The sequence below is a fragment of the Notothenia rossii genome (assembly GCF_949606895.1).
Source record: "Notothenia rossii genome assembly, chromosome: 8".
NCBI lineage: Eukaryota > Metazoa > Chordata > Actinopteri > Perciformes > Nototheniidae > Notothenia > Notothenia rossii.
Genome location: NC_136906.1, coordinates 4394561 through 4419181, shown reverse-complemented (window position 1 = coordinate 4419181; position 24621 = coordinate 4394561). Strand labels below are relative to the sequence as shown.

The 24621-nt window shown below is 40.3% G+C and overlaps 1 protein-coding gene across 1 annotated transcript; it reads left to right on the top strand.

Moving 5' to 3' along the window:
• The first annotated feature begins 322 nt into the window (after positions 1–322).
• ldlra (low density lipoprotein receptor a) lies at positions 323–22786 on the top strand. Its single transcript, XM_079644367.1, has 18 exons — positions 323–544; positions 5130–5255; positions 7139–7261; positions 7879–8262; positions 9436–9558; positions 9788–9910; positions 10022–10141; positions 11126–11251; positions 13052–13223; positions 14159–14386; positions 15129–15247; positions 16312–16451; positions 17390–17531; positions 17858–17995; positions 18521–18862; positions 19482–19562; positions 19676–19839; positions 19935–22786. Exons 1-18 carry the CDS (start codon positions 460–462, stop codon positions 19989–19991), a joined length of 2793 nt encoding a protein of 930 aa, XP_079500493.1. The 5' UTR covers positions 323–459; the 3' UTR covers positions 19992–22786.
• Positions 22787–24621: the final 1835 nt, after the last annotated feature.

Sequence of the window (24621 nt, the reverse complement as noted above, 5' to 3'; positions counted from 1 at the left end):
ACACTAAAAATATTTCAAATTCTTCCTCCCCTTCCCCCTCCTCATCCTTGAACTTATGGCCCCCCAATTTTGGTCCCAGAAACCCTGTCTACGCCCCTGTCAGAGTAAGGAATGAAACTCACCTGATGTATACAAACACTGTCCCTCCTCCCTCTCTGAAAGGGTTAACTGGTAGTAAATCCATCTCCCCGGAGCTCCTCCTCCCAATTGTTGCTGCTGTTTGCCTCAGAAATCACACCACTCACCAGGTCCCGCCTCCCATACCGAGGGGCCCCTCCGGCCCCACCCACCCTGGACCACATTGAAATGGGTCTGATTTTGTTGTCAAACAGTACAGTGAGCAGGGCATCCCTCCTCTGAGCATCTCTGCAAAACAGCCCCTATAGAGACGTTGGTGTTAATCACATTTCTGACAGTGTGTCTTTATTATAATTACATTATTTAGTCACATCAGAGTGCATGCATCTTCCAGTGCGCCTGGGAAACATGGGAATGCTGATTCACGCATCTTTGTTATTCTTTCTCTTCACCCTCGTTCACACAGGTAAGTTTTCCTTCATTTTATTGACTAATTATGACTTAATTGTTAACTCTATGTGTGACTTGGTTTGCGCATAAAATCAGTGTAAGATTCACTCTATGCGTTATGATGGTGTTGTTTGGTAGAAATTTGTTTTTAAATGATGATTTAAATAAGATTAGAGTCCGTGTGTATTTAAATTGCCCACTCCTGTGACAGGTGATGGGGGGAGGGCGCACTTATTCTGAGAATGTAGGTCAAATCTTGTGCTCTCACCGTTACGCTTTCACTCATATTTACGCGTAATTTACCGTGAAAATCCTCCTGTTATCAGGCTTTTTTATGGCTTATTTTCTGCTTAAATCCTTGGCTGTTTCTGAATGGAGCCGCATGTTTGGTTTCATTGACCCGTTGTGCAGCCAATGAGCTTTGAGGAGGGTGAATGTGTAAAAAATGTCAAGCACGATTTTGAAAAAGCCGGTTTTTGAAGCCATTATATTATAATATGGGAAATTGGCGCGACTTGTATATAAATCAGTGTACAGGAAAACACTTCTATCCTAGATCTAAATGATGCAATGTGCAGCCTGTTTGCACCTCCCACCATGTGTGTCCTGAAACGCCCCATACTGTGGAAATGAATGGAAGCCCTCCAACTCACGGTCCAACACAAACACACTGTGTCTGCAGCATTCCTCCAGCTCTGGTTGGAGTCTCCGTCAGACCTGTTCTGTTCCCAGTGTGTGTGTGTGTGTCGCTTCTGGGAAACGGTGTGTGTGGTGAAACATGTTGCAACTGGTTGTTGTCAACTGTGACCTTTTTTCTCACAGACATGTGTGGCAATGAAACGTGTCCCGTTTCCATGTTGGGAAAAGGTCGCCTCCCACACATGTCTGGGCAGAGGAGCAGTGTGTGATGTGTTTTTAGGAATGTTTAATCCACTAAATGATGATTTGCAGATAAGCTACTCACCTTGGGAAACCTTGAATTTGGAAAGTTGAACTAATAGTCTAAAAACTGACCAAATTCTTGCTGAATTGGAGTAATTTAGGGCTGTTTTCACCAGGAAAATCACATCATAACATCCCTTTACTAAATATTACCCAATTTAATATTAATCCAGTATATTTGCAGTGTTATAAAAGTCTCATTAATCCAGTTTTCGAATGTGTTTACACTCAAACGTAAGATTGAATGCACTTGAAAGTAGCGTGCCTTTGCAAACAATGATCAATTAAATATTTTTATTTAAATGCATGTGTTTGTGAAGTAGTGAACGTACGACTGGATAAATTATTGATCTCCGCACGTCCTGAAGTTTTCTTTATAAATTCAAGGTGAGTTTTATAGAAATACATTTTAGAGGTGAAGTTTTCCTTCTGTCAAATTCATCTTGATAACTGCAGAAAATGGCTTAAATGAAAAGACAACAATATTGATTCTTTGAACGCTGTGGAGGCTAGTTTTCCTCACAAATTCAATGTTATTGATATACAAACGCATTTTGGGGGAAAGTGTGTCTTTAATCTCACTTGGGGGCAACTTTGTGGCTTTGAGAAATTGTTCTAAAATACACCAAATTTAAAGCCCAGCATGGATTTGCCCTGGATCGATAACGATGACATTTTATTGTTCAAGGACTGAACCTGCTGAGCCTGTTGAGTAAACACCGAGCGTGAACGTGTGTTTGGTGACGAGGCTTCAGGGAATATAAGTGATCTATTGACGGGAAAATCCACTGTTGCAGGAAATTAGAAAATAGAAATCGACCTGAGTTGAACCGTTAGAGGGTTTTATACCACCTGTTTATTTGTATTATTATTACCCTACAAGGATTGATTAGAGCCAGTTTATCAACATCAAGCTGATGACTATCTTTAAGAAGCAATAACACACTTGAACTCATTTGAAATCATAAAAACGACTACAGTCAGCGGAGGAGGAATTACTCAGATCCTTTAATTAGGTACAAGTACTAAAACTACACTGCTAAAAACTCTATTACAAGCAAAAGTCCTGCATTGGAGAGACTACTTAACCCTCCTATTGTCTTCGTTCCCTCCCCCTTACTTTGGTGATCGCGGTCAAATTTGACCGGTCCTGTTTTAACTGCTACATTAACACAAACACCATGAATCATCACCACATTTCATTTAACACCCTTTCAAACTGTACATATTGTATCAGACTACTGGTATACATGAAACACTGCAGTAAATATACAAAGAATAGACACTGAACATGCATTGCGTGTGCCAGGTGTGATCCATGTGGGGGGAGGGGCATATAAGGGGGGGAACACATCTAGAGTGTGTTTGTGTGTGTGTGTGTGTGTGTGTGTGTGTGTGTGTGTGTGTGTGTGTGTGTGTGTGTGTGTGTGTGTGTGTGTGTGTGTGTGTGTGTGTGTGTGTGTGTGTGTGTGTGTGTGTGTGTGTGTGTGTTTTATCTGATCCGGATGGTTACTAATTCCTTTTCTTTATGGCGGTTATTTTTGACCGGGAACACCATGGGTGTTACAAAGTTTACTAAATCATCCAAAATTCAATGAAAGTTGTGATTCGATATGTTCAAGTCTACTGTGAAGGATATCATAAAGCCAATCGAATGTAAATATACAATCAACAGACGCATTTACACATATGCACACATTAAGATAAAACAAGTCTTTGTAAGTTACGAGTAAAAGCACAATATTTCCCTTTAAATTGTAGTGAAGTTGAGGTATAGTGTTCTTAAAGTATGTTAAATGTGCATTTAAGTAAAATAAAGTAGGCTATATTAAACTAGATATACTTTATTTATCTCAAATTGGGTTTGTCAGACACAAAAAGTTAATATATACGTATCAGCCGTAGAAGAAAACACATGGAATACAAAATGTAACATAAACACAGAATACATTTGAAAACTTGAATTGAGTCCGATTATGCAATACTTGAGTGAATGTACCTCAACGTCCTTCACTGCAGATGAAAACATGTCCTCCTACAGAAGCAGCCATAAAACGTCTCTTTGTTTTGAACTGCAGCTTCGGCCATGACCGACGGCAGCAGATGTTTCACGCCAAACTGTTATTATGATTTATTGTGCTGTCAGCCAGTCATAGAGATGCATAATTCATAATTTTTACAACCTATCACAAAGGAATTGAACCTATAAAAACATACACATAAATACTTAATTGGAGTTAGAATTAAAAAGCAAATCCTGCACTTACTGAATCAGACTATTTGATCGATGCTAATGGCTAGCTGCTAAATGCTTCAGTTGTAAACACCTCCTCCTGCGCCTCGTTTCTCAGGAACAGGTGGCCGTATGGAGCCCCGGGGCCAGAGGGAGGAATGAACTCTACTAACCCGTTCACAAGCTGCTGTTTCCCTGATACACAATCTAATTACTCCTTCTGGTTCAGAGGCTTCATCGGGTCCGTTAAAGATGGGGAGATGTTGTGTTTACACTCGTGTCGAATTAAGTGAACCATAAAACCTGGAAATCCAAACAAAGTAGATTTCTGTTATGAAGCCGCCATATCAGCAGCTGCCTGATAACGGGCTGATACATGTGGGTTTACGTTCAGAGAGAGTCCCTGCGTGTGACTCCCAGCTCAACCCTTGGTTAAAAAACATCCTACAGGCACGTGTGTGTGTTTGATCACGTGTGTAGGAGTGTAGGAGTATTCAGATGAAGTCAAAGTACTAATACCACACCTTTAAAAGACTCTGGTACAAGTCAAAGTCTTGCATTGGAAATGTAACTTGAGTAAAAGTAAGAATCATCAGCAAAATGTACTTAAAGCATTAAGGGAAAAGTACCAAATGCAGAGAAATCCAGAAGAAATTTAAATAAACACTAACTTTAGAAGCATTAGCTGTGATTCATGACACAATTGTAAACAGTTTGTAAGGAAACACAGGTGCCGTTAACTTCCATTCATCGAGAGAATAACAACGTTTTATAGCATTCAAGAACAACTTTATTTGGATTAGCTGTGATTTGTTTAATGAGACAAGGTTTACGTTCAAAACTAATATTTTTAATTTGTTTTGACGTTAAACACAACTTCCGTTTCTTCACGAAAGGTTGAAGGCATGCGAGAATAACAACGTTCTCTTCATGAGTTCAATGTACCACGGGATGGGTTATAGACATATGTTTTAGTGCTGAAGAATTTATTTCATAGAATTCTGCACAATTATTTTCCTATGGGTCTTTTTTCATGGACAGCCACATTACTTAGGAAAGAGTGAACAAAGAACTACAAAACAACTTTTTATTTTGATTAGCTACGGGTATCGACATGAGCCAACGTTTGAATTTGTGAAGCTGATGATTTGATATTGTTTTGTTGTAAAACGGCGCTTCCATTCATCAAGAATTCATGCAAAAGTTTTCCTCATGAATTCAATGTACCATCAGACAATTAATAGATATTCAAATCGTCCTTTGTTTGGTTTAAAACGACTTGAATAGAGTTCTGCAGAATGATTATCCTCCCCTTACTTCAACTCATGTGCAGCCATATCTGTGTATATGAGGAGTCTTACCTGATGAATGATAATTCAAACAATAAGCCTTTGTTTAACTGTGTGTTCATATTTCTCTGTCACAGATCCATTGACGACATGTGGATCCGATCATTTCCAGTGTGGGAACGGTAAATGCTTGCCGGCTCGATGGGAGTGTGACGGCATGGACGACTGTGGAGACGCCACTGATGAACTTCCTGCTACCTGCAGTGAGTACAAAACAAAAAATCTATCAACATCAACATCTAGGGATGTCCCGATCGCCTTTTTTTGCTCCCGATCCGATTCCGATCATTTGATTTTGACAATTTGCCGATACCGATTTTTCCCGATCCGATCTTTATGCAATGCATTAAGAGAAAAAAAAGCATTCAAGTTGTCCCTTAAGGTTATTTTTTTATTTAAATTGGATATTCTATCCAACATGGATATAGCTTCTTTCTTTCACAGCAGCATTGGATCAGTTCAGTTGTGCAGCATTGGATCAAAACAAAATAAAGCTTATCAGTACTCGTTAGCTTACTGCTACAATTAGACACTGCGCCCACTCTGTTGCCAGATTTGAGAGAAATAAGCAGGTCTATGAAAACAAGCCCCAAAGAAGCAACACATACATGATGTTGTGTAATTTGAAACCAAAACTAAGGCCTCAGGATGACTTTAAGACTTGAACATGGTCATTTTTGTTTTGTAACATTGAATACAAAATTTAAAAAAAGTATTTATAAAAAAAAAAAAAAAAAAAAAAAAAAAATCCCGATCCCCGATTTTTTTCTCCCGATTCCGATCTTTTGAAAATCACGTGATCGGCTCCGATCTTTTGAAAATCACGTGATCGGCTCCGATCCCCGATCACGTGATCGGATCGGGACATCTCTATCAACATCTAGTCAGAATATGTCTACTCTCTACACCTGATATAAGACACAATAACTTCAGAAGTGACACTGCGGTGAGATATCAGGTCTTGTTTGTAGATAATGCATCATCTTGTTGAGTCAAAGAATCTTATTTTGAGTTGTATCTCAGAGGAAACTTATTTTTTTCACATATTTATTGGAAAATCACCAACTAACATCAGAACACAGAACACTTTTGAGCATTTGCGGCTTATTTTGTAACACAGCCTTTCCTGATTCTGGAGAAAAATTGTTCAAAATAAGTTTACTTTCTACTTCTTACATGTTGAACACAAATACCTGTACTTTATACTTCTTACATGTTGAACTCAAATACCTGTACTTTCTACTTCTTACATGTTGAACACAAATACCTGTACTTTCTACTTCTTACATGTTGAACACAAATACCTGTACTTTCTACTTCTTACATGTTGAACTCAAATACTTGTACTTTCTACTTCTTACATGTTGAACTCAAATACCTGTACTTTCTACTTCTTACATGTTGAACACAAATACCTGTACTTTCTACTTCTTACATGTTGAACACAAATACCTGTACTTTCTACTTCTTACATGTTGAACTCAAATACCTGTACTTTCTACTTCTTACATGTTGAACACAAATACCTGTACTTTCTACTTCTTACATGTTGAACTCAAATACCTGTACTTTCTACTTCTCACACTTTGAACCCAAATACCTGTACTTTCTACTTCTTACATGTTGAACTCAAATACCTGTACTTTCTACTTCTCACATTTTCCAATCAGGCTGGTTCCTTTAGTCTGAATGTGTGTTTGGTGGCGTGATCATTATTATTTAGAGTCATTGCGTGCCTATTGATTTGAACACGATCCGTGTATCCATCATTTCCTGGTCTTCTCTAAAGAAGAGGGACCAATGAAAACGTTGTCGTGTTGCCGTTGGTCACCATGGAAACATTCATTAGCTAACAATGACATTATTGTTCTATTAATATAAAGGGAGGTCAGGTACTCTTTAAAACAGCTGTTATGGCTATGGGTACTTTTTACTTAAGCCCAAACTTCTTTACTTGAGTAAAGACGTTTAGTCAGTACTTCTACTTTCACCAGAGTATTTTTAAACACGAGTATCTGTACTTCTACTTGAGTAAAGGATGTGTGTACTTTTGCCATCTCTGATCTTATCTCTATTGTGATTTCAGTGACTAAAACCTGCAAGCCGACAGAGTTCAGCTGCACGGACCGTCTGAACCAGTGCCTCCCGGAGATCTGGCACTGTGACGGGAAAGCTGACTGTGAGAATGGAGCTGATGAGGAGAGCTGTGGTGAGAAGAGTTAACTACAGGGGGGAGAAGAAGAAGAAGACCACACATCTGTCTCACTGTTCTTTCAAATGTGATTGATCTTCTTAGATTGCTCTCAGAAACCACAGCTTCTTCTGTCCTCCCTTATCTGAAGTATTCCTGGTCTTTAGTTACTCTAATTGCCCTGTTTCAGATAAGATATACTTTAATGATCCCAACTTGATAAGAACATACTGTATGTTGGTCTTGTTAAAAATAAAATGGAAGTTGAAGTTGTGCAGTAAATTAGGGATAAAGATTTTTATTGGCCCACCCTGAAGTTAGCATCTCCCTGGCTCAATGCTAAGCTAAAGGCGGCTAATGTTGGGCGTGATGACGTTTAGTCGTCTCATTTAGACACTTGTTACCAACTGTGTTTTTATATTCATCAGTGGGGTATTTACTGAAGTATTTTATGTCGTAGAACAAAACGTTAAAATCCTACAACGTTAAAAACCTAAAAAACATTCAAAAAACCTTTTGAAACAAGCTAGCTAAAAGCGCTAAAATGCTAACTTGTTCCATGTTTTAGGAGTCATTTCTTGACAACTTCCTTCACCGGAAGACTTCCTTATATCCAATGCCTCTTCTCTTTTTAGCGCCAAAGCTGTGCACGAACACAGAGTTTCGCTGCGGGAGTGGTCAGTGCGTGTCGTCGTCCTTCGTGTGTGACGATGAGGCGGATTGTGACGATGGCAGCGATGAAGCGTCCTGTCCGCCGGTCACCTGCAGCGCGGCCTCCTTCCAGTGCAACAACACCGTCTGCGTGCCTCGTCTGTGGGCCTGCGACGGAGACATGGACTGCTCCGACGGCTCCGACGAGTGGCCTCAGAGCTGCGGAGGAGCGAAGTCAACGGTTACTGTTCCCGCTCATCAGTGTTCGAACCTGGAGTTCCTCTGCGGCAGCGGGGAGTGCATCCACAGCAGCTGGAAGTGTGACGGAGGGGCCGACTGCCTCGATAGATCAGATGAAGCTGAATGTGGTGAGGGTCATAAGACAAGGGTTCCTTAAAGGTCCACTTCTCCATGTCTCTTCTACATCAACATGTGTCCCCTCTTCTCCATGTCTCTTCTACATCAACATGTGTCCCCTCTTCTTCATGTCTCTCCTACATCAACATGTGTCCCCTCTTCTTCATATCTCTTCTACATCAACATGTGTCCCCTCTTCTTCATGTCTCTTCTACATCACCATGTGTCCCCTCTTCTTCATGTCTCTTCTACATCAACATGTGTCCCCTCTTCTTCATGTCTCTTCTACATCAATGTGTCCCCTCTTCTTCATGTCTCTTCTACATCAATATGTGTCCCCTCTTCTTCATGTCTCTTCTACATCAACATGTGTCCCCTCTTCTTCATGTCTCCTCTACATCAACATGTGTCCCCTCTTCTTCATGTCTCTTCTACATCAACATGTGTCCCCTCTTCTTCATGTCTCTTCTACATCAACATGTGTCCCCTCTTCTTCATGTCTCTTCTACATCAACATGTGTCCCCTCTTCTTCATGTCTCTTCCACATCACCATGTGTCCCCTCTTCTTCATGTCTCTTCTACATCAAAATGTGTCCCCTCTTCTTCATGTCTCTTCTACATCAACATGTCCCCCCCCCCCCCCCCCCTATGTGGAAAGAGACTCTGAAAGTTTCAGGAACAAAGATTCTCTCTCTTTTTGATCCATTTCTATAAAAACCTGTCTGGAAATGAGCTGATCAGATTTTGGCCACTTTATGATGTCATAACGATGTTTTGTCTTGTGTAACCATTAGCCAATCAGCAACCAAGGTAACCCCCCCCCCCCCACTTTATCTCCTGAATCTCCTTCTAGAGCTCCATTGAGTTCTTTGTAACCAAATGTCTCTCAGAGGGGCGTGGGGAGGGGCTCCTTATTTTCATCTAAAGTAACAGACAGAGAATCAGTACTTTGGAAACAGGGCTGAAACAGAAGGGATTATGGGTAATGCTGCAATGATCTGTTTGGTGTTTCAGCCAATCAGAGACAGGCTCTGGATATATCTGAGACCTATAATATATTGATGAAAAACAGTAGAATAGGGGACCTTTAAGCAACTATTTCTTGAATAATGTATCGTCCAACAAAAGCTGTTATCGTCACAGGCCTAGTTAATCATCTCTTGTAATCTGATTTCCACTCTAGCACGCACCACCTGCGCTCCCGATGAGTTTGAATGTGATGACGGTTCCTGTATCCACGGCAGCCGGCAGTGCAACCGTCAATTCGACTGCAGGGACCGCAGCGATGAATTCGGCTGCGTCAACGGTACGAATCTCTCTTTTTATCCTGGATCCTAGCAACTCTATTCAATTCAATTCAAGGCTTTATTTTCATGTGCACGGCAGCTGATAAATAAAACAGATGAATGTTATGGATGTTCTTTCAAAAGTCCAGATGTTTAACAGTCTGATGGCCTGTGGGATGAAACTGTCCCTGAGTCTAATGTAAACTCTAGTGGTTTTTTCCATCTATAACTGTATGTCTGATATCCCAGAAACCCACTGTGATGGTCCGACCCACTTTAAGTGCCGCAGCGGGGAGTGTATCAGCATGGAGAAGGTGTGTGACAGGAAGCGTGATTGCAGGGATTGGACAGACGAGCCTCTGAGGGAATGTGGTGAGTTCAGACGTCTGTCATCCATAACTGTCTGCTTAATTACTGCTTTTTTGTTGTCAATGCTAGTCCTCAGAAAAGAAAGATGGTTAACCTTTCTTTCTCCAACTGCAGGCTCCAATGAATGCCTTTACAACAAGGGCGGCTGCTCGCATATTTGCAATGACCTGAAGATCGGATACGAGTGCCTGTGTCCTACAGGATATAACCTGGTGGAGAAAAAACGCTGTGAAGGTAACAACATCCCGCAGTTAAACTTATAAATAGTCAACCAGTAATGCATATGGTTTGTGGGGTAGAGATGACGTATTTATTTTAGGTTGAACCAGAACTTAGCATCACATTTTTGCAGGAAATAAGATCTGTGGCAAACGCACTTTTATGATACTTACATGTTTGATTCAGCAGTATAATCTCCACATATTAACACCACGTTTGTAATTGAAGCTAACGTTAAGATATTAAGGAACTACAGCACGGTCACATGACTTCACGTCACCACCGCTAAGCTAAATGTGGCTAATGTTGGGCTATAAAGGAACTACAGCACGGTCACATGACTTCACGTCACCACCGCTAAGCTAAAGGTGGCTAATGTTGGGCTATAAAGGAACTACAGCACGGTCACATGACTTCACGTCACCACCGCTAAGCTAAAGGCGGCTAATGTTGGGCTATAAAGGAACTACAGCACGGTCACATGACTTCACGTCACCACCGCTAAGCTAAAGGCGGCTAATGTTGGGCTATAAAGGAACTACAGCACGGTCACATGACTTCACGTCACCACCGCTAAGCCAAAGGAGTCTAATGTTCGGCGTGATGACGTTTAATGGTCTCATTTTGAAATGTGTAAACAACCACAGTTTTTATGAGATATTGAAGCTTCGGACATTTACCAGTGGGGTATTTACTGACGCATTTGATGTCCTAATACACACATCTCTTCAGCTTGAGTTAACCACAGACCCTATTTCAGGCAACTAACCCAAAACACAGATTCAGACAACCCTGAAATGCTCATTCATGCACAACTCTATTTGGGAACAGATGATCAAAACAGTGTTGCAATGTGCTTACTCTGATGCAACCTTTTCCATGTAACTGTCTGTGCTTCCAGAACAAGAGCATCTATTACAGGAAGGATGACTCAGAATATTGTTTTTGTTACACCATGTGTTTTTTTAATTTAATGGTTCCCGTCTTTTTTTAAATTAGACATCGACGAGTGTGCCAACCCGGACACCTGCAGCCAGATCTGCATCAACCTGGTGGGCAGCTTCAAATGTCAATGTGAGGAGGGGTACCAGGTGGACCCGGCAACCAAAGCCTGCAAGGCCATCGGTAAATATCAGCTGCTCTGTCCAGAGTGTATTTTACAGTAATGTGTAACATTTAAAGATGTTTTTAAGATGATGAGTAGTCTTCTTAACGGTCTCCTATTATACTATTTTTAGGCATATATTATAGGTCTCAGATAAGACCTCGATATCTTTTGACGTTTTGTACGATACACTTATTGTACGATATATAGACATTACCTGGAAACCTGGATACTTTTGTATGTTTTCTACTTATCGTTTGGTATATTGACAGAACCTTCATCTTATTTACATTATTGACTTATTCTACGATATATGGACATTATAACAAATCATTTTACTTTATTGGCTTATCGTATGACCTGAATAATTTCGTATCCGATTGATCCTACAATAAATGGACGTGACCTCGATATTTTTTATGCTTTCAATTCATTGTATTATTATATAAATAGCTTAAAAGGGTCCTAAAATGACTCGGACATAATTTAATAGGGATGTAACGATATATCGAATATCGCGATAAATACATTTCTCAATACCGTCGTGAGACTGACAAAATATACCGCGATTAAAAATTTTTTTTTAATATATTTTATTTTTAAATAATTTTTTTTTTTTTAAACCTTTATTTAACCAGATGGTCCCATTGAGATAATCGATCTCTTTTTAAAGCGAGACCTGTCCAACATGGCAGCAAGTAGGTTACAACATGAACATAAAGAACAGATAACACAAAAGGACATGGTATTTACAGGGCTACATGTACATACCTAGAGACATTGAAAAGTACCAACAGTATATTTATATCTCGCCCTGTCAATAAGCCTCACCTTCTTGGCAAAAACTGTATTGTTTTTGAAGTGGTGGAGAGACAATGCACAGTTTGACCAACTGCTGTCACCATGGCCAAAGCATATCTCTCTGTCCCAGCAACATCAGTACCAAGCGAGAGAGTTGTTTCCACAGCAGGGGATATTGTAAACGCCCAAACATCCCAGCTTCTACCTGGAAATGTGGACATGCTCATATTCCTAAAAGATAACCTTGATGATGCTGAGTGAGTGAGTTAGAGTTGAGTTACTTGAAAAAGTGAAACTTGATTTATTCTATTGCAGGGTCTGATTATTATATTGGTGACACTTTAAAATACTACTATCCTACTAAAATGCTGTACAAATCAGATTTATTATTTAATTAAAAAAATTAAATATTTTTCAATATCGCGATAAATATCGTACCGTGGACTTTTTATCGCGATATTATCGTACCGTGAGTTTTTGGTATCGTTACATCCCTATAATTTAAAGCAGCTATTTATTGGATTATGCATCGTCCAACAAAAGCCGTTATCGTCACAGGCTTTGTTTTACACTTTGTGAATTGCCTGACACATCGGGGACACATGTATAAAATACATCAAAAAGCACATTTTGCATGATAGTAGACCTTTAAAGTATATTTTTCTAAAGATAATCAATTTATCTCTGCCATATGTTCCTAATGTGGATACTTGTTGGCAATGATGGGGTTAAAACTTTAACACTGAAAGATGTTATGTTGTTGAATGAAAGGAGAATATCTGCCCTATTTCTGGCATCTAAACAAAAATAGCTTAGACATGTTAATACAACGCTGTAGCAGCTGTTAGCACTTTTAGACATCCGTCCCTTTTTAATATATAACATTTGGAAGGACCAATTAAGCTGAAATTAAGAAGAGAAAACATTTATATTCAATAGAAGTACACGAGACAAACCAAAAACACAGCCAGCATAAATATGATTTTGACTTTCTCTTCTTTGATTTTGTGTTTTTTCAGGTACAATCGCCTACCTGTTCTTCACCAACCGTCATGAAGTCAGAAAGATGACGTTGGATAAGAGTGAGTACACCAGAGTGATCCCCCGTCTGAAGAGCGCTGTGGCTCTGGACATGAACATGTTCACCAAAGACATCTACTGGTCCGACATCTCCCAGAAGAAGATCTACAGGTGAGCATCAGAATGAAGTGGAATCATTAGAGAGGGTACAAGGACACACATCCTTTACTCAAGTAGAAGTACAGATACTCGTGTTTAAAAATACTCTGGTGAAAGTAGAAGTACTGACTAAACTTCTTTACTCAAGTCAAAGTAAAGAGGCTTTGAAATGTACTTCAGTAGAAAGTACCCATAACTAGCAGCTGTTTTAAAGAGTACCTGACCTCCCTTTATATTAATAGAACAATAATGTCATTGTTAGCTAATGAATGTTTCCATGGTGACCAACGGCAACATGACAACGTTTTCATTGGTCCCTCTTCTTTAGAGAAGACCAGGAAATGATGGATACACGGATCGTGTTCAAATCAATAGGCACGCAATGACTCTAAATAATAATGATCACGCCACCAAACACACATTCAGACTAAAGGAACCAGCCTGTTTGGAAAATGAGAGAAGTAGAAAGTACAGGTATTTGAGTTCAACATGTGAGAAGTAGAAAGTACAGGTATTTGAGTTCAACATTTAAGAAGTAGAAAGTACAGGTATTTGTGTTCAACATGTAAGAAGTAGAAAGTACAGGTATTTGTGTTCAACATGTAAGAAGTAGAAAGTACAGGTATTTGTGTTCAACATGTAAGAAGTAGAAAGTACAGGTATTTGAGTTCAACATGTAAGAAGTAGAAAGTACAGGTATTTGTGTTCAACATGTAAGAAGTAGAAAGTACAGGTATTTGAGTTCAACATGTGAGAAGTAGAAAGTACAGGTATTTGAAGTCAAAGTGAAAAGTCGCTAGAAAAATAAGTAGTGGAGTAAAGTACTGATACCAGAAACATAAACTTAAGTACAGTAACAAAGTATTTGTACTCCACTACTTCCCACCTCTGCATTTAGTGTGTTTTCTTTACGCCTGCTTGACATCAGCTCTTTATTTTTTATCCAGAGCTCCGATGGACTCGGCTGAAAACCCGGCTGAACACACCGTAGTGGTCGGCACAGACATGGACGCACCTGAAGGCATCGCGTTCGACTGGATCCACGGGAACCTGTACTGGACCGACAGCATCCGAAGCACCATCTCCATGGTTACCGCTGATGGCAGCCGCCGAAAAACTCTCTTCCGTCGAGATTTATCCAAACCGCGTGCCATTGTGGTCGACCCCCACAGCAAGTAAGTCCAACGATACTAAGAAAAGTGGTTAAATCCAATGTGGTCAGACAGAGAAACGGTACGGTAGGTTTTAAACAAGTATTTTTATAACATAATTTATCTTACATTCGGAATAAAAATAAATGGCTTAATCTAGAAAATGTGTTAAATGACAATCACGAAAACACTTAAGGCTTAAGGCAAAAAAAACTACTGGTAAGTGTTTGTTTGAAATGGCTATATTGATCATTGGTTTAATCTAAATCTATGTATGACTTGTGGATTCTGTCCAGTTGGCGTCTTTATTGAATATTATCTTGGTGTATTTTGTTTGTTTTGTAGGTATTGGGCTGATAGAATAAATACAATAGAAATAATTGTAGGTTAAGGGAAGAACAAATCCATGTTTTGGGTTAAAAACAGCACGTGACTTCACATTGGACTCGAACAGCCGAGTATTTGGAATGGCCATACTTACATTTTGTTTAAATAATAATAGCTATGATAATGTATTTATTTCTTGATTTTCATTGGCATTGTCTGGCAAATCTTTTTAGGATCTGCAGCCAAATTGGTATTTTTAAAATATTTTTTAAAGTTATTCTAGTTGTCTTAGAATAGTTTTCTCTCTCTGTGTCTCTTCTGATTCTGATATAATGCGATGTTACGAGGTTTAAAGGACATTTCCGGTGTTTCTGTGAGATCATGCTCCCTAAATCCTTCCAAGACTCTTTATTTTAACCACATATCTGTGTCCTCCCAGCTTCCTTTACTGGACCGACTGGGGGAGTCCCGCTAAGATCGAGAAAGGAGGTTTAAACGGAGGAGACCGAACCGCTCTGGTCACCGACAACATCGAGTGGCCAAATGGGATCACAATCGGTAAGATCTAATGTTCATGTCTCTCAGGTTTCCAGTAGCTTATCCACATGCACACCAGGGATCTGACCTATTGACAGAAGTGGGAAGCAGTGGAGTACAAATACTTCGTTACTGCACTTAAGTACATTTTTCTGGTATCAGTACTTTAACTCCACTACTTATCTTTCTGACGACTTTAACTTCTTACATTCTGAACCCAAATACCTGTACTTTCTTCTTCTTACATGTTGAACACAAATACCTGTACTTTCTACTTCTTACATGTTGAACACAAATACCTGTACTTTCTACTTCTTACATGTTGAACTCAAATACCTGTACTTTCTACTTCTTACATGTTGAACACAAATACCTGTACTTTCTACTTCTTACATGTTGAACACAAATACCTGTACTTTCTACTTCTTACATGTTGAACACAAATACCTGTACTTTCTACTTCTTACATGTTGAACACAAATACCTGTACTTTCTACTTCTTACATGTTGAACTCAAATACCTGTACTTTCTACTTCTTACATGTTGAACTCAAATACCTGTACTTTCTACTTCTTACATGTTGAACACAAATACCTGTACTTTCTACTTCTTACATGTTGAACACAAATACCTGAACTTTCTACTTCTCTCATTTTCCAAACAGGCTGGTTCCTTTAGTCTGAATGTGTGTTTGGTGGCGTGATCATTATTATTTAGAGTCATTGCGTGCCTATTAATTTGAACACGATCCGTGTATCCATCATTTCCTGGTCTTCTCTAAAGAAGAGGGACCAATGGAAACGTTGTCATGTTGCCGTTGTTCACCATGGAAACATTCATTAGCTAACAATGACATTATTGTTCTATTAATATAAAGGGAGGTCAGGTACTCTTTAAAACAGCTGCTAGTTATGGGTACTTTTTACTGAAGTACATTTCAAAGCCTCTTTACTTTGACTTGAGAAAAGAAGTTTAGTCAGTACTTCTACTTTCACCAGAGTATTTTTAAACACAAGTATCTGTACTTCTACTTGAGGAAAGGATGTGTCTCTGACCTACTGACCCCCCTCTTGTGCCTCCTCAGACCTGTTGAACCAGCGGCTGTACTGGGTGGACTCCAAGCTGCACACCCTCTCCAGTATCGATGTGCAGGGCGGTGGTCGACGCACCATCATCCTGGACGAACACAAGCTGGCTCACCCTCTGGGCCTCACTGTGTTTGAGGTGGGTGTTTACCTCCTGATAAACTCTGTTACCCATAAACCCAGAGCTGTGAAATACCACATGGCCCCTTCCCTGCACGTGTAAACAGTCGTATAGTGGCCGGGTTGGACCTTATTTGAATGAGTTTAACAGCTCCACAGTTATCAACAACTTAGATTTCCTCCTCGGTCTTGTCTCTCCGTATCCAGATGTTAAAAATGAGGTACTTTCATTGCATGCATCCCCAGTATTGGCATAGTAGCGTTGTCAAAGCGCTAAGGTCATATCACCTGTTGTAAATTATATAATATACCACCTTACAACTTGTTGTGTAGGGATGACACTTGTTAGCAACCGCAATTTTAGAGACACATATAAGGTTCAGACATTCACCAGTGGTGTATTTATTATTCTTTCTTACATACTTGTCTATAGCGTCATTGTTTAATGTTAAATTGTTTTTATTATCCTTATATATTTTTTTTACCTACTTTGCAACTTATTTTTTTAGGTAGTTTAGGTTCGCACCACCAGATACCAAAGAAAGTTCCTTGTATGTGTACCTGGCAAAAAAATTGATTCTGATTCCTCACTACAACAGTGGAACTCAATCCCAGTAAAGACTAGAGAACAAAACTCATGCAGTTTATTTAAATCTGTGAATATGTATTTTAGTTTTTTTTTAATGTTTTTATATATGCTTTTATAATAATATAAGCATCTCTGTTGAATGTTGTTTTACTGATTGTATTTACCTGTTATTTGAAGTTTTTAGGATGACTTTTAACATCTGTCCAGGGACTACAGACGAAAAATAGCCTGTTGGCTTTACAGAATTTACAGAAATGTCAATCAATGTGCACTGTCCCTGTCAAATAAATATATAAATTAAAAATAAAAACTACTCCTGCTGTGTCCCCAGTCACTTTAATACTTGTTTTTTTTGTCTCTGCTTCTAGGAAAAGGTGTATTGGACCGACGTCAGTAACAATGCCATCTTCAGTGCCAACAGGCTGACGGGGGAGAACATCACAGCCGTGGCAGAGCACCTCTCATCCCCAGAAGACATTATTCTCTTCCATAACCTCAAACAGCCCGCTGGTGAGAGACACCTCTGGTCGTAAAGGGTTTTAAGTTTGAATAACAAATCAGTAGCAACGATTTTTTATGAAACAAATTGAAAAGACATAGAATCAGCACTTTGGAAACAGGGCTGAAACAGAGGGGATTATGGGTAATGCTGCAATGATCTGTTTGGTGTTTCAGCCAATCAGAGACAGGTTCTGGATATATCTGAGAGCTGTGATATGTTGATGAAAAACAGTATAATAGGAGACCTTTACAATTGTACCAGCTTTAATGATAACTGTGAAAGTGTCTTCAATACATATGGAGCTAAACAAAATGTCGCCCTCTTTTTCTTGCAGGCAGGGATTGGTGCCAGGTCTCCGGCTGTGAATACTTGTGCCTGGCAGCTCCTCAAGTGGGCCGACACCCCCCCAAATACACATGTGTGTGTTCAGATAACATGATGCTAGCCCGGGATATGAGGTCATGCGTACCTGGTATGTAAATATACTGCACTATTATATCAAGAAAACTGAAAATATATTTATTAGAAAAATATCACTGGTCCCCGGCTTGATCTTGAATCTCAGGATCCATGTATCTGTGATCCTCTCCAGAATGGAAGTAGTCATCACATACAGAGCATCAACTAGTTCCTGAACAGTTTCCTTCACATGCTGATATCCAAGAGAGGGAGTTACACAGTCACAAGATGGAGGAATAGAAAGCAGTATTCAATGTTTACTTCAGATTAGCTCCACGTCAGAAATGATCATGCTTGTCATATGTCTCTCTCCATAGAGGCTGAATCATCATGTTAATCACATAGCTATCATATGCCTCAAACAGTCCTGATGCTCTTCTCGGTAATCACACATCCTGTCATGTTCACAGCTACAGTTGGGATACCTTTGATAGCATGTTACTCTGATATTGGAAGGGCACATTCAGGATTTTCCCTACAATCTTCTAATTAGAATTTTGTATTTCGTTTTTGACTCTCATTCCTTGTTCTTTACCAGCCGTGCCCACGCCTGAAGCTCCTGTGCAGCCTCAGGTTCCAGCTACATACCCTCCTCGTCGCCCTCCAGTTCCAGCCAGCACCACACCCAAGACCCTGGTCCAAACCACCCCAAAACCCCAAATCCGTACCACCCCTAAACCCCAAATCCGTACCACCCCTAAACCTCTGATTCGTACCACCCCAGTTCCCATAATCAGCACCACTGCAGCCAGGCCAGCACCACGCACCACCATCAAACCTCCAGTAAAGACCACCACCCCAGAACCAAAGGTCCCGTCACCCAGGCCGGTGAACCCTAAACTCCCCATGACCACCACAGGGGCTCCAGTCACATCTCCAGGTAGGCACCATAACAGTGGAATTTGTGAAATGTTCAGAGGTCAGATTGTGTAACCACTTTGTTGGAGCCATTTCCCTTTCATCATTATGGTTTAAATGTTTGTCTTTAGAGTAAACTCTTAACTATTTTTTTTTTTTGAGTCACACTACACTTTAAAATATGTTAATTTAAGTCTCTATATATGGCATGACAATGGTACACAGCTGATTGTGATTCGACAGGAAGCGGTATAGTCTTTTGACCGTGTTCTTTTTTGATACGGAGAACTTTTAGTTACTTTGAAGCATCGACCATTTTTACATAGTTTGCTTTGTTTGAGGGCCTTGTCCTTCGCTTGGAACGTGTTACCGTTAGCCCGAATTTAGCCCGACTTTAGCTGGACGGGAAAACCGCTAAGGTCCGACAAATTTAGAACTCTTTGGTCAAAATGTTTGTTGAAAATAATACGCTTAGTTTTGAAATGTATTTTAATGCCTTGATGAAGTCACTCTTCATGTAGCCTTCCTATCTGTTGTCCGGGACATTGAAATCCACGCGGACATGTTTACAAAAATGTCTTGTGTGAAGTGCTGTTCAGCTCCATGTACCATTAACTTCCTACCTTCCTATCTTTTTTCAGATATCCCACATGAATTTGCCGCTGCTGTGCCCAACACTGCCTCCACCACGCCGGTAGCTCTGTATATAGCTTTACCTCTGGGTGAGTTGCTTAGGAAGCTTCTGCAAAGGTGGCTTCTTCACAGAAACTACAAAATACTTTAAGTGATAACGCTTCTAATGTCTAATCTTTCTCCCAATGTCTGCCTCTTGTAGCGATCATTTGTCTGGTGGCTATTGGTGGCGTGCTACTATGGAGGAACTACAGGCTGAAAAACACCAACACAATCCACTTTGACAACCCCGTTTACCAGAAAACCACCGAGGACCAAGTGCACATTTGGAGGAGCAACAGCATCGATGGTTACTCCTACCCAAAAGTAAGTCTAGTTCGTCAATCTCTATTGCATTCTGGGTGAACTTAGTACATTGTGTATGCTGAGTCTGACATCTTGTTTATTTGCTGTCATATCAGAGACAAGTCGTGAGCTTGGATGAAGAAGAGGACAATCCAGCCTTCACAGAAAACTGAAAAGAGTTGTGCTGAGTGGAAAGAAGAGCCTTGATGATTAAGCTACCTTGGACGTCCTTGTGTATTTTTTCCCTGACATGGCACAAAGATATGGAATTTAAAGCCAATCTTGAAACCACTATATCCTCACAAACGCTCGAATGGCGCATTTCCACTTCAGCTCGGAGCTCGCTTTAAGCGTGCCGTTTTTGGTTGCGTTTCCACTTGGTGTAGTTCCGGCTAGCGGGTACTATTTCACAGTTTTCTGGCCCCATAAAATCGAGGTTCTTTCCGGGCCGACAACCAGGCTGAGTCGGGCTGAGTATGCTAAACTAGAGAGAGAATCGCTTGCAAGGGGGCTACGACTACAATAAGATGAACATATTTGACCGTGATTTAATTGTAATACAGGTTTCAAAATGAACTCGAAGTAACAACATACTGATACCGGTTAGTAAAAACCATGAATTAATGCTTTGACAAGTCTGCAGACAGACGGCAGGCAAAACACCTTTTAAAATGCGTGTTTTCTGAATGGAGATCGGCTAAGCTAACGCAGTATATGCTCCGACCGTCCACACTCACAACAACGGCCTACAGACATAAATAAACCAGCGACTGTATTCGCCATGACACAGACAGGCTGTGGTTTGGACTTCTTTAACTTTGGTCTAGTTTCTGAACAGATATGAGGAGCTGTGAGCGCTGAGGGCTAACAGCTAACGGCTGATTCTCATTGAAGATGACGTCACGGCTCCGCCTACACTGCGTTACTATAGTTACTGCCCCAGCTACTAAACTTGAATGGAAACGCAGCATAAAGTGAGCCTGTCCTATCAAGGCCTAATGAGGCCTGGCCATACCGAGCGAGGCCGTGTAGTGGAAATGCGCCATAAGTGCCAAAAAAAACGAGTGAAACTTATTTTGAGGTTGCACATTTTTTACAAGGTTGACAATCCATTGCTGACACTATCAGACCAAATCAACAGATTGTGAATTTCTCAGTCTAAATATAGTTTTTTACTCAGTTTCCAAACTGGGATGCTTACAGTATGATATAACTGAAAAACTGTCGCTAAAAGCCACATCGTGTCTTGTTTTGAGCTCATAATATGCAACTAAGGAATTCCCTCTAATGTGTTTAAGGTACAATTCACACATAAGTGTTACAAATATGTGTGTCTATCACTTTTGTTACTTCATGGATATTTATCAAAGCTCATTTAATTTGTTTGGCCAGTTTCATGCCTTTATGGTAAATATAAAGCTAGCAGGAGAAGACTGTTAGCTTAGCTTAGCTCAAAGACTTAAAGCAAAGGGAAAGGGCTAGCCTGGTGGGAATCGGATAGATGCTTATTGTACAGAATAAATAATCGAGATATAAATAAGTTATTATTTAGCTTTATAGATTCGGTTTTGAGGGATTTTATTACCACAGCAAGGCTAGTTGTTTACATTTTTTCCAGTCTTTGTGCTAAGCTAAGCTAACCAACAGCATCCACATGTTTAAGAAACACGTGAGCGGTATCAATCTTCTCGTCTGACTCTCGACTAGAAAGCAAATGAGTGTTTCCCAAAATATTGAACTGTTAGTTTTATTATGAAGCTGGAACTAGAAGGCGATTAACTCACCTGTAAGACATGTCGCTTTTGTGTTTTTGTTTTCTGTACGGAACAACAAAAGAGAAAAATATCATGCATTATTATTAGGTGGTTTTTGCTACTATTGAACGAAGCCATGCTAACCCCTTTTCAGTCTCTATGCTAGGCTAAGCTAAGCTAATCGCCTTATGGCTCCAGCTCCATACTTAACGGAAAGACAATCTTCTTCTCTTCTCATCTAACTGTCTTCCAAGAAGGCGTGTATATTTTCCTCTACGGTCATTGGACTCAAGAAAAAATCTGGTGAGGTACATAATAGGAAGAATTCCACAAGTGCCAGTTTAACCAGTGTGACCTCAATGAGCCCCAATTATGTATCGTGTGTTGTTATGATTTAGTCGTTGCCTCACTAGAGGAGCAACAACAGCATCCAAAGGGACCTAAAGACACTGCTGGAGTGAACCTCAAAGAGTAGCACTGTGCCGTGATTTATGCCTCCCCGACGTCTTCAAATGTCGACATATGGTCAAAACAAAAATGATCTTCACCAGCTGCCTTATGTTCCAGAGTTTCTCAGAACCGTTTTCAGCTTCTGATTTGTGATCAGCTCCTTCCTCATGCGTCTCTGGGGAGGATCGTTGCATAACGTAGAGACTGTAAGGCTTTGATGAACCCACGTGTTACCAATGGGGCCAATGCTAACACTCTTTACCATGGCACGTGTATATTTATATCCTCCCTTGGGACCTGAACTTCACCTTTCCTTGAACATTCCTGATAAAAACAAGCCATGAGATGGTGTTAAAAACATCCTCACCAGGTGTTTGAGCTCCCTTTGTTTGTATCACTGACAAATGTGTGCCTTTTTTAATGAAATAATATGCTCACATGTTCATCTTGGTGCTATTGACCTCAATGGATATGTATGAAATCAATGTGTTTACAGTGACTTGTGTGAGCGATGTGGCGGTTTAACATACAGATGTTTTCGGGATGTGGTTTGATGACCATTGTGAGGCCTTAAGGTAGAAAACATGTGCTGATGAACTTATTGTCATTTTACATCCACTGACTATCAGCGAGGATTAAGCATGTACATATAATGTTCATAAATGTAAATATTTGTTCTTTATTTTTTTGGTCAGTGTTTTAGATTTTGTTGTAAACTTTAAACCTTTTCTGTACATAAATAAATGCTTCTATTTATTATAGAATCACTATGGTCTGGATTTATTTATTGGAGACTGCTATTAGCTAACTTTCATTGTTATTGTAAGTTAACCATTGAAACTGTTATACTTGAATTCTAGCTAACTGTTTATCTACTTTCTATTTGTTACTTTAACGGTTTATGTGTGGCTTCTAGCTTTATATTACTAGAACAACTGTTTATTTGTATAGACAGTGTCGATTGAGAGTCTGTGTGGGCCCCTCGAACCAACCCCCCCCCCCCCCCCCCCCGGAGGCAAGGCAACGAAACTTAAAGGTCCCATGTCATGCTTTTCCGGTTATTACCCGTCCCTTTGTGTGTTATGGAGGTTTTTCTGCATGTAAACGGTCTGCAGAGTCACAAACCCTGTAGCAAGTAAAACTCTAACACAGAAAATACCTGTCTATGCTGCCCCAGAACCCCTCGTTGGAGATTTCTCTTTTTCCATTTGTTTCTTGGACCAAAATGGACCAATCCGCGGAGGGGTGGGGACCTTTGGCGTAAATGTTCAACTAACAGGGAGTCCCATTGACTTGCATAGAGCTCCCTGGTTGGTAATAGACGAGTTGGGATCGTAGAGAAATGCTCTCCACAGACCCATTCTCACAGCGTTATAAACCTTTTTCTTAATCAATATCAAGCCACACTTATTGTTTTTAATTCGGCTGTAAGTGTTTGTGTGTCCCGCTGTATCGCCAACCTGGAAACCACACCAGTAAGCCAGCTCACTGAGCAGGGAGCCTCGCAACGTCCCGACCAATCTTTGGTCGGGATATGCAACGTAAAGACACGTCCGTCTTCAAGTCCTTCAGTAGGATTTGTGATATGCACGGCTTCAGCCAGCTAATCACCCAACCCACCCGGGTATGTGAAACAACACAGACTCATTCTGACCTCTGACAAGTCCAGGATCTCCAGTAAAGCGGTTATAGCATGCGGTATAAGTGATCATTATATGATATTCTGTACCCGCAAAAGGCTAAAACAAAAGGCCGGCTGTCACAAAACAGTCATATCTAGAGACCTCAAAAACTACTCTAGCGAGGCCTTTAACCTAGAACTGGAGAGCCTGGACTGGTCAGATGAGCTCAGTGGTACGCAAGTTGAAGAAACATGGCTTGGTTTCAAAAATAAATTCTCTGCAATACTCAATGATTTGGCCCCCCTAAGAACAACCAGGGTAAAAAAATCGCGCTGAGCCGTGGATGCACTCCGGCATACTGACCGCCATGAAAACCAGAGACAAAAAATGCTCTGAGTTTCATAAAAGTCATTCAATGATTTCCAAAAGCACGAGCAGTGAACTCCTGGCCCACGTGACTGAACTAAAAATTGAAAGACACAGACTAAGAAATGACGTAAGCTCCATGATCAAAACTGCCAAAAAGAATTTCATCAATGTCAAAACTGAGGAAAGCAAAAATAAACCCTGTGAACTTTGGAAATTACTCAATAACCAGCTTGGCTGCAGTAAAAAACTCAAAACGAGATTTTCGAACTTAAACATAAAGACAGATAACACGCTCATCACAGACAAACTGGACGTGGCCAAGTACTTGAACATTTTTTTCACAAACATAGCCACAACTCTTGTAAATAAACTACCCTCCCACTCAGGGCTTTTTGTAGTAGATCACATCATGACCTACTACAAAAACCTAGGGGTACGCAAAGATGATTTCAGTCTAGCAAGGGTAACATCAGCAGAGGTACTCATTAAACTGAGCGCCCTCCAACCTAACAAGGCCACTGGCCACGACAATATCCCCTCCAAATTCCTCAGAGACACAGCAACCGCCATCTCACCAGTCATAGCTCACATAATTAACCTCTCCATAA